The sequence below is a fragment of the Nannospalax galili genome, unplaced genomic scaffold, assembly GCF_000622305.1.
Source record: "Nannospalax galili isolate Female #2095 unplaced genomic scaffold, S.galili_v1.0 scaffold46, whole genome shotgun sequence".
NCBI lineage: Eukaryota > Metazoa > Chordata > Mammalia > Rodentia > Spalacidae > Nannospalax > Nannospalax galili.
Window position 1 is genome coordinate 803,421 of NW_008355790.1, and position 10,282 is coordinate 813,702.

Sequence of the window (10,282 nt, forward strand, 5' to 3'; positions counted from 1 at the left end):
GTGAGATCGGGCCTTGTGGCATTCAGGACCAAGTAAGATTGTTGTAGTAGATCCACCATGGGGTGTCGTCCCTCACCTAAGTTGGGCTCGGGGTGGCATCTCTCTGTCCATAGTCCAAGTCTGGTTGCTGCTGAGGTCAGGGGTTGCATGGGTGTAGTTTGCATGGGTGTAGAATCCTGGGAGAACTTGTGGCCTGGGCTTGCAGTGGAGCAAAGTTTTACGGCAGTTGCCTGTGTGGGGCACATGGGGGGTGGGGCTTAAGTATTTTGTTAGGGCCTACTACCGATGGTTGCTCTATCGGTTCCACCTTTAGCCTAATTACGATGGTGGAACCTGCATGTCCTCCATATTTATAATATACCATACTCCATCTGAGGCCACTTTGCTAGCGCCTGTCTTGTTTTCCTTTGGCAGAAAACGTGACTTTTATTCAGTCCAGATCACACGGCTCACAGGACTGTCTCCTTGGATTGGGGATGGGCCCATACTGGATGGGGTTAGTATAGGCAAAAGAAACTAAATCTGTCTTTTTCACTGACCATCTCCATTCCCTGTCATTGGAGGTGACACAGGCCCAACTTTTTCAGAAATAGGACTCCTAGCCTCCACATTCCCTCTTGTCGTTATGGTGGCCCGGGCACGCATAAAACCCATGCCTCCTAGCCAGGTCCTGTTGCGCTGAATTATAAACCTGATTTAAATCACACAGACAGAAGTATGAGTCAGGCCACCAGGTGTTCTCGGGGGCCATGTGTGTGACCTGGCTTAGAATATCATTTGTCTCCCTGTCCATGAGAATCCAGGTTAGCTTGCACGGTTTATGGGGGTTGCCTTCTGTTCCCTCGGTGGCAGGTCAAGAATCTCAATAAGATTAGCCAATACATTTTTAGGGGCCCACCCGGAGTCTTAGCTTAAGGGGATTATGCGGGTCAGGTGAGGCAGTCCACTTATCCTCTCCTGGAGACTCAGTCAACTCAGGGTCTGCTGTCTTAGCATGAGAGTGGTGGATCCAGGAGGTGGGGTTCCAGGGTCTCTCGGCAATGTCTACAGATGTAGACTCGATCGCCAGGCTGGTAGTTGTGGGGACAGGTCGGGGAGTGGCCTCATAGATGGCTTTCAGCCAGGGCCATATGTCCCCATGCACCTGGGCCACCGACCCTAAAGAATCAAGCAACTGTTGGTTATCAAATTTAGCGATTAAGTCAGCTTGTAAGTTGGGAAGAATGGGGGGGGTCTACCAAACATGATTTCATATGGGGTTAGTCCTAGTAGATAGGGCGAGTTCCCCACCCTATACAGGGCAAAGAGAAGGAGAGCCACCCAGTCCCCACCAGTCTCCATGGTCAGTTTGGTAAGGGTCTCTTTTAGAGTTTTGTTCATCCTTTCTACCTGCCCTGAATTCTGTGGTCTATATGCACAATGTAATTTCCAATTTGTCCCCAATATCTTAGCTAACGATTGGGTTACCTGTGAAGCAAAGGCAGTCCTGTTGTTGGAGCTCAGAAGGGCTGGGATGCCATACCTGGGTAAGATGCCTTCCAGCAGTTTCTTGGCTACCACCTGAGTGGTCTCATGCTTGGTGGGGAAGGCTTCAGTCCATCCTGAAAAGGTGTCTACCAGAACTAGTAGATATTTGCCTGGCTTAAATTCTGTAAAGTCCATCTCCCAGTGGGCCTCTGGTCTAGAGCCCCTCATTTGAGCCCCTATTCCTTAGGATGGTTTTCAGCATTGGTCAGCTTACAACTAAGGCATGCAGAGGCAACTGCATTAACCAGTGGGCGGAGATTCAAGACTTTTAAGTGAGCATTTCTTAAGAGTTCAGCTGTTTTCCTTGTACCCAGGTGAGTGGTTTGGTGGATGTGTGTGAGGAGGTCTTTGGCCAAGTCATTTGGCAGAATAATTCTACAGTCGCCTGTATGCCACCAAGCCTCGATCTTTTGGGTCATGGGAAGTTTGTGTATCAGTTTTATATCCTCTTGGGAATAGTGAAGCTGATCAGGTAGGATGGGGGGGCGGGATCTGGCAGCTGGATTGGCAAAATCTGGAAGGCCTCCAGAGCTACATCTTTGGCAACCCGGTCTGCTCTCTGATTTCTCCGAGCTATGGGCGTTTTAGCTTTCTGGTGCCCAGGGCAGTGGATAATAGCTGACTTCTTAGGCAGCCATAGAGCTGCCAACAAGTCAAGAATTTCTTGTTTATTTTTAATAGCTTTTCCCTCCACTGTGAGCAGCCCCCTTTCCTGGTAGATGGCTCCATGCACATGTGCTGTAGCAAAGGCATATCGGCTGTCTGTGTACACATTTAATCGTCTGTTCTTTCCAATCCTAAGGGCCTCAGTCAGAGCTATCAGTTTGGCCCTCTGAGCCAAGGTTCCCACTGTCAAAGCCACTGCCCAACAGTCTCAGTCTCAGTTACCACTGCCGCCCCTGCATACCTCTGCCCATCCTTCATGAAATTGCTACCATCAGTGAACCAAGTAGCTTCTGTATCGGAGAGTGGCTGATCGGTCAGGTCATTTCTGAGCTCATGTATCTGGCTCAGGATCACTGCACAATCATGCAGGGGAACATCCAAGTACAGGTCGGGCAGCAGCGTGATTGGGTTAAGGGCGGTGCTTGGGAGGAACCGAATTCTCAGAGGTTTAAGAAGTAAGCTCTGATAATGGGTTATTCGGGCGTTGCTCAACCAGCGATCCAGTGGCTGTTTAAGAACTCCCTCAACAGCATGAGGAGTGGTGATGTGCAGTTCTTGCCCTAATGTCAATTTATCCGCATCCTTGACTAGAAGGGCAGTAGCAGCTATAATCTGCAGACACAGTGGCCATCCTGTGGCTACTGGATCAAGATTCTTAGACAAGTATGCCACCGGTCTATTCCAGGGTCCTAACATTTGAGTCAGGACTCCTTTGGCTATTCCTTTCTTTTCATCTATGTAGAGGTGGAAAGGCTTGGTGACATCAGGAAGCCCCAAAGCTGGGGCTGTCAGGAGGGCTTGCTTAATTTCGTTAAAGGCCCTTTCTCTTTCCCCTGTCCAAATGAAAGTCTCATTCTCTTTTGTAGCCTCATAGAGAGGCTTAGCCAATTCAGCAAACCCCAGGATCCAGAGGCGGCAAACCCCTGCTGATTCCAGAAACTCCCTCACTGCTCTCCGGATGTTCGGGACTGGAATTTTCAGCACCTTTTCTTTCCTAGCATCTGTGAGCCATTTTTGTCCTTCCTTTAGAATGTACCCTAGATAAATCACTTCTCGATGACACATTTGTGCCTTCTTAGTGCATGCCCAATATCCTAGCCTGCCCAGAGTCTCCAACAAATCCCTAGTTACTTGCTGACATAGTAGAGCATCAGCAGCAGCTATCAGGATGTCATCTACATACTGCAATAGGGTGAGCTGGGGCTGTTCCAGCCTGTACTCACCCAGATCTTCATGAAGTGCCTCATCAAGGAGAGTGGGCGAGTTGGGGGTGTTCCAGCCTGTACTCACCCAAATCTTCATGAAGTGCCTCATCAAAGAGAGTGGGCAAGTTCTTGAATCCCTGAGGCAGGCGAGTCCAGGTCAGCCGTCTGTTGAAACCAACCTCCGGATCTTGCCATTCGAAGGCAAAGAATGGCTGACTGTTCTTGGCTAAGGGCAGGCTAAAGAAGGCGTCTTTTAAACCTAGTACAGTATACCAGCTCCTGGAGGGTGGCAAGGAGCTCAGAAGGGTATAGGTATTAGGCACCGTGGCATGGCTATCCAGGACCCGCTTATTTACTTCTCTCAGATCCTGTACTGGCCGGTAATCCTTTGAGTTTGGCTTCTTTACTGGGAGGAGAGGTGTATTCCATGCAGACCTGCAGGGTACTAGGATGCCCTGATCTCTTAGCCTCCGGATGTGTGGGGTAGTCCCTGATCTGGCTTCATGGGACATGGGATACTGCTTCACCCAAGCTGGAAGGGCTCCTGGTTTCAGCTCCACCCAGATGGGTGGCCGGTGGGCTGCCAGCCCCATCCCTCCATTCTCTGCCCAGGCCAGAGGAAATTCCTGCAGCCAAACAGAAATCTCCTCCATTGGCTGTGGGTCCAGTTTTTGGTGCAGTTGATACTCGTCTTCCAGTTGCAAGGTCAGTACCTGAATGGGGTGGCCTCCTTTATCTACTAAATGAAACCCATTAGGTGAAAAATGGATGTTGGCTCCAATTTTGGTAAGCAAGTCTAAGAGTGGGTAGTGGCAATCTGGCATGACTAGGAAGGAGTGGACACCCGGCCCATGCCTAAGTCCACTTTCCTTTTCAGGTGGTCCATGAATATTGATTCATGCCAGTTGCTCCCTGTACCCAAGACCTTTTGTTTGACAATTTCCCTAGGGTCTCTGTTAACACTGAATGTTGAGCACCTGTGTCTACGTAGAAGATCACAGGTGTCCCCTCCATTCTGAGAGTTACCCTGGGCTCGGGGAGGGGATCCAAACCCCGTCCCCCCATTCATTCCATTCCCCAAGCTCCAGAACTTGCGTTTTTTCACAGGCCCGGTCCTGTCCAGCCAGTCTTTCTGGACATTCCTTCTTCCAATGGCCCATTTTCTTACAATAGGCACATTGGTTTCTCAACAGTTTCAGTTGCCCTTCCGGGCATTTCCTACCTTGTTCAGCTGATAGGCATTGTAGCTGGCATTCCCTTTCACCCAGGGACCTGGTCAATGTAGCCAGGAGAATCTTGGCAAAGTCGCAGGTTTACCTGGTGCTGGCAGCTGCCCAGACCTGCTTGTCCTTGGGACTCTCTCAGTGGTTGTAAACTTTTTCAGCCACTGCCAGAAGCTCTGGCAGGGTTTTATCTGCTAGTCTGTCCAATTTCTGCAATTTGAGCCTAATGTTGGGTGCTGACTGGTTCACAAACACCAGGATCACTGCATTCTTATTCTCTGGTGCTTCTGGGTTCATGGGAGTATAGGTACGGAACACCTCTAGAATCCTTTCTAGAAATGCTGCTGGCATTTTTATCTCCTGCTGCACATCACTAATCTTGGCCAAACTGATTGGGTGCCTTGCAGCCACCCGGAGATCCCCCATTAGAGTCTGGCAGTAGACCCGGAGCCTCTCCTTACCTTCAGCTGTATTGAAGTCCGAAGTTGGTTTAGCTAGGGGGAAAGCTTCATCAATCATGGCCTGGTTGGTCCCATCCACCCCAGGGACCAATTTGCAGGCTTCAACTTGAATCCGGTCTCTCTCCTCAGTGGTGAACAGGACTTTCAAAAGCTGCTGAATATCATCCCACGTGGGTTGGTGGGTGAACAAGACAGATTCTAACAAATCAATTAAACCTTGGGGCTTTTCAGAAAATTTAGCTGTCTGTAACTTCCAATTGTAAAGGTCGCTAGATGCAAATGACCAATACTGCATCTGCTGGTCCCCTGCTTCAGTGAGGGGCCCCACGGCCTGGAGAGGGAGGACAATAGAGTCTGCCTCCGGCCGTCGCTGCCCCCTCTGGACAATCCTCTGTGTCTGGGGAGTGTGTCCTTCTGCCTTCCGGGGTGGGGCTGCCTCCGCCTCCCCTGGAACGTCCTGAGGTTCTGCTTGTGGAACAGGCCGATATGGGGGTCGCTCAAGCAGGCGTTCTTCCCCTGTGCCTCCTTGAAAGACAGGGCCATGTCTGGGGAGGGTGTTCTTCTGCCTCCTGGGGTGGGGCTGCCTCTGCCTCCCCCGGGATGTCCTGAGGCTCTGCTTGTGGGACAGGCTGATGGGGGGGGGTCAAACAAGAGCTCTTCCCTGGTGCCTCCTTGCAAGACAGGGTAAAGGGGGGGCAGAAGGTTTAGTTTCATTTCTCTGCTGTTCATCCTCACGTAAGGCAAGGACAGTCAGCTTTGAGCTGGTGGGGTGAGGAGGAAGGAATGGCTTTAACCATTTTGGAGGCTCTTCCACCATAACCTGCCAAGTTGTGATGTAAGGGATCTGATCAGGGTGGCCTGGATGTCCATAAATTATATCCTTTACTCTATAGATGGTGGGCAGTTTGAACGTCCCCTCTTTAGGCCAGCCGGCCCCAAAGGCCAGCCATTCATTCCTGCAATACATAAAGAGCTTCCCTTTCTTTACTCCTAGCCCCAGGCTTTTGGCCTGGGCCTTGAATTCTGAGAAATGACCCTGAAAAAGGCTGAGAGGGGTTACTTGGCTCTGTCCCATCTCTTCCAACACAGTAAGAGTCACAAACCAAACAGAGAGCACAAATGCACACAGGAATAACACACGGTTAATTGGCACCTTGAACTGAAAGTAGGACGATAGCCTCTCGCCACCCAGTGGGTGTGACCCGCTTCATCCCTCCAAGTCTACCAGGGGAGTCCAATCCCTATCTGGTGGGTCCATGATGTCTCCCGAGTCCCATGGCCTGGGGCCTTCCAGTGCGTCTGCCTAGACCTCCAACAGGCAACCTGAAAACTGGGCCCCAAAACCAGAAGTACGCAAAGACAGAAGACATAAAGACAAGAGAAACTCACGGATCAGATCAGGCAGACTCAGCACTCTGGGGTCCCATGGGGTGGGGGGGGGTCTTGGGGATCCCAGACAAGCCCCCAAATGTTGTGCCCAGAGATCGGACCCCCAAGAATAACCATGGAATCCAGAGGGCACGCAAGAACAAAGAGTCTTTATTCGGGCCTAAGCTCAGGCTCTAAGACCTCACCAATGCAATGGATCTGTGCTGAGAGCCCCAATTGCAGGGGGTGGGACATTTTATAGGTTTTAGACAAAGGGAGGAGGGGAATAACAGAGTCACAATTTGATTGGTCCAAGGAGCCTGTGCACACCAACACACTTTTGAATTGATTAGTTATAGGGGATGCAGTCCTGGAGGTTTCTCATTGGTGGGTGCTACCCTCAGAGCTATGGAATGTGATGACTGTTATCTGTGGGGCCAGAAGTCCCTGTTTCTACCTTATAAAGCTGTTATATGCCTAGGCTTGCTTAATCTATAGCCTCCTGGTGTGGGGGTGGTAGGTGGAGATTACAACATGCCTGGGCATGTCCAGGCTTGCCTGAAACAGCTAGTCAAAATGGGGTAAGTATAGTTTGTCCTTTCAGTCAAGCAATCAAGCAGTTACAGAAGCAAAAAAGAGCAGTTAGTCCTAAAGAGGGGCAGGGGTCTCGGGAGTTCAGGGCAGAGGGTCAATAAGGAGGGCTTCACGGAAGTAGTCTCATAAAGTTTTTATAGTAACAGAAAAAGAAAAGTCATAAATCAAGACACTTTTCAAATACATTGGTGGAAACATTAAGTAGGTACACACAGCAAAAGAGAAATCTCAGCTATAAGCCTCAGATACTATCTGATTGTATTCTTACCCTTTTGGTTGGTGGGAGCTAGGAATTTGTTAAGTTAATACAGTCTTTTTTAAAAAATATTTTATTTATTATTTTTATTTTATGTGTATGAGTATATTGCCTGCATGTATGTGATTGTACCTGTGTCGTGCACTGCCATGGAGGTCAGAAGAGGGCTTCAGATTCCCCAGGAACTGGAGTTAAGGACAGTTCATAGCTGCCATGTGGGTGCTGGGAATTGAAAGCGGGTCCTCTGCAAGAGTAGCCAGTTCTCTTAACCACTGAGCCATATCCCCAGGCCCAAGTTAATACATTCTTAAAGTAAATGTATTCTTAATACCTTTTTTAAATCTGTTAGTCACAAGATACTGAGTCAGAAACAGAAATGGGCAAGGATTGGCCCTTTGGGGTTAAACATGGCCCAAGATAAATTGTAAATAGGCTGGGATCTGCAACATTCCAAACTCTGCACAGTCGTTGAAGTGCTAATCAGTTGGTCAGCATTGCAGGAAGTTCAGTTCAAGATGCAGGATTTTTCTGGGAACTTTTGTTTACTATACCATCTCCTAATGATGTTCAGGTTACCTCCTCAGAGGAGGGAATGTGACAGTAGCCTTGATAAGAGCTCTCTTGAGGCCTATTAAGGGAAAGCTATTTTCTCCTGGTCAAAAAGAAGGGAGTCTACCTCTGCCCCTGGGTGGAGTCCTAACAATCCATGCTACTCAAAGGATAAGAGTTAGTCCAGTTAGGTCTGCCAGTCACCTGGGCAAGAGACCACACCTCATGAAGGCTGATTCACTTTAAACCATGCTAAAGAGATAGGAGGAATAATTATTCCTTTTATGATATTATGTACTTTTCTTTCCAGAAATTCTGCTCTTGGTGCAGTCACTTGTGGATTCACGGCCAAGCAGCTTGCTAAGGTTGTCCACTTTTCTGAATTACTCAGAAAAGCATAACCTCATGTGCTGCTTATAAAAGGCATGGGTTTCAGCCTTCCATTCCTCCTCTGGGCAACTGCTAAGATTTCTAGCTTACCTGCCTTACTGATTTTCTAATAAAATTATCCTCAAGCTTTCTTCTGAGTCTGTTCTTAAATTCTTTCATTCATAAAGCTAAGAACTTTAAGAGGGGACCTCAATTTTCCTGCTAATGTGTGTGTGACACCCCCAGATAGTGTTAGAGTAGCAAAAAGCCCCATAAATTTAACTGGTCCAACTATAAAATCCCTAGTGTAACTTTCCAGAATCACTGGTCAATCACCTGGTGACAGAACCACCCCTAGGAAGGCAAGTCCACCTTAAATTATGCTAAATAGATGGGTGGAATACCCGGTGGGTGCTATAATGAGACAGTGAATTTTTCCTGCCTGGAATCCTGCCTTGCAGTGCAGAACTCCACAGAACTTCTGACCAGCCGAAGTCATGTAGGTCTCTGTAAGTCTGCTTTCCTGAAGAAGTAATTTCTCCTTTTCTTTCTTTTTCTTTTTTTTTTTTTTTTTTTTTTTTTTTTTTTTTTTCTTTTTTTTTTTTTTGAGACAGAGTCTCCTTATAGTCCCAGCTGACCTGGAACTCGCTATGTAGACCAGGCTGGCCTTGAACTCACAGAGATCCGCCAGCCTCTGCCTCCCAAGTGCTGGGATTAAAGGTGTACACCACCACACCCAGCCCTCTCCTTTTCTTCTTAATGGCTTTCTTACTAAGCACTTTTTCTTTAAGGCTTTGGGCTGCCCCTAGCATCTTGTATTCCTTCACTTTTTCTCTAAAGCTTCTTTCTCCCAGCCATGTGGCTGCCAGTCAGCCATGTCTGACCTCCATGTAGGTTCTAAACCTGCATGGCTCCATGGCTTGCTTTCCTTCTTCCCACCATTCACCTCCTCAAGGCAGCTGCCAAAATTATCAGCTCACCTGCCCTGAGGATTTTTCTTTAAGATTCTAATAAATTTGTAAGAGCTTCCATTTGGGTCCATTCTTAAATTATTTTATGAATGAGACTAAGAACCCTCTAGGGGACTGTCTTTCTCCCTGTTTCAATAGGATTCCCCCAAATTTTTGGTAACATGATTATAATTGATAAGGTCAAAGTCTAAATCACAGAATGTAGGAAGTAAGGGTATCTTCCCTGTAAACAAATAGTCCTATTTGCAAGACTCCCAGAAAACATCTGGCAAAGGGAAAAAACCTTACCCAAGGTTACACACATACACTCACACCGTAACCCTTGTTCTTAGCTATTTTACCACAAAATACCTATATATGATAGGAATATTGGCTTTATTTCTGTAACCTTCATAGCAAATGTTGAGCATTATACTAAATTTTTGCTTTTCAGCTGGTGAGGGGCTTCACCAAACTCTGGGTTGAGGGGTTCCTTTTCTTTCCTATGGCCTCATAATTTTCCCTGTCTTTCTATTCTGCCTCAAAATAAAGTAACGGCATTTACAGGGTAAGAAATCTGATCTCTGATCATTTACAGGTTCACTCCACCATAAGATAAAATCCTGACTCCCACTGTAAATAGGAATCACAGTCCAGAATTGCCTCCAGCAGCCCAAGGAGTGCCATTGCCTTCGGGGATCCCCCCTCGGGTAAAGCTGGATCCTTGGCCTCTCCATAGAAAAGAGTTCCAGAATGAGCCAGAGCAAAGCAGAGTTTATTAAACGGAATTTTAAACACAGATTGAAGCATGTGGTGGTGGGTTAACAGAAAAAAGGGGCTGAAAGAAAGAATAAGACCCTCAAGGGCATGTGTGTGGTCTTGTCTCTTAAAAGTTTTCTTTCGACTACTATCTTCAGGCCTCTTGGGGTAAGTCTATAGCGCAGCTCTCCGCACCGGGACTCCCTAAGCCTCATTCACCCTTCCATCCCTCCCCCGTCCCCCCAGTTCTATACTCCTAGTTTGGGCCCTTCGCCATTCCTAGTCTTGGGGCCCCAGACACCTGGGGAACCAATACTGCTTCCTGACCCTTCTCACCCAGAGCAACTCAGTCCCT

At 48.0% G+C, this 10,282-nt stretch overlaps 1 protein-coding gene across 1 annotated transcript in view; it reads right to left on the minus strand.

The window, feature by feature from the left end:
- Positions 1 to 886: 886 nt before the first annotated feature.
- Positions 887 to 10,282, minus strand: part of LOC103750502 — a gene marked incomplete at its 5' end in the record, with an annotated part of 45,597 nt that continues 36,201 nt past the window's right edge. The window contains 9 exon segments of the mRNA XM_017803313.1: positions 887 to 1,158; positions 1,468 to 1,545; positions 1,548 to 1,706; positions 1,709 to 1,994; positions 1,997 to 2,397; positions 2,400 to 3,435; positions 3,503 to 4,239; positions 4,242 to 4,272; positions 4,275 to 4,461. Of these exon segments, the coding sequence (XP_017658802.1) occupies positions 887 to 1,158; positions 1,468 to 1,545; positions 1,548 to 1,706; positions 1,709 to 1,994; positions 1,997 to 2,397; positions 2,400 to 3,435; positions 3,503 to 4,239; positions 4,242 to 4,272; positions 4,275 to 4,461 (3,187 nt within the window).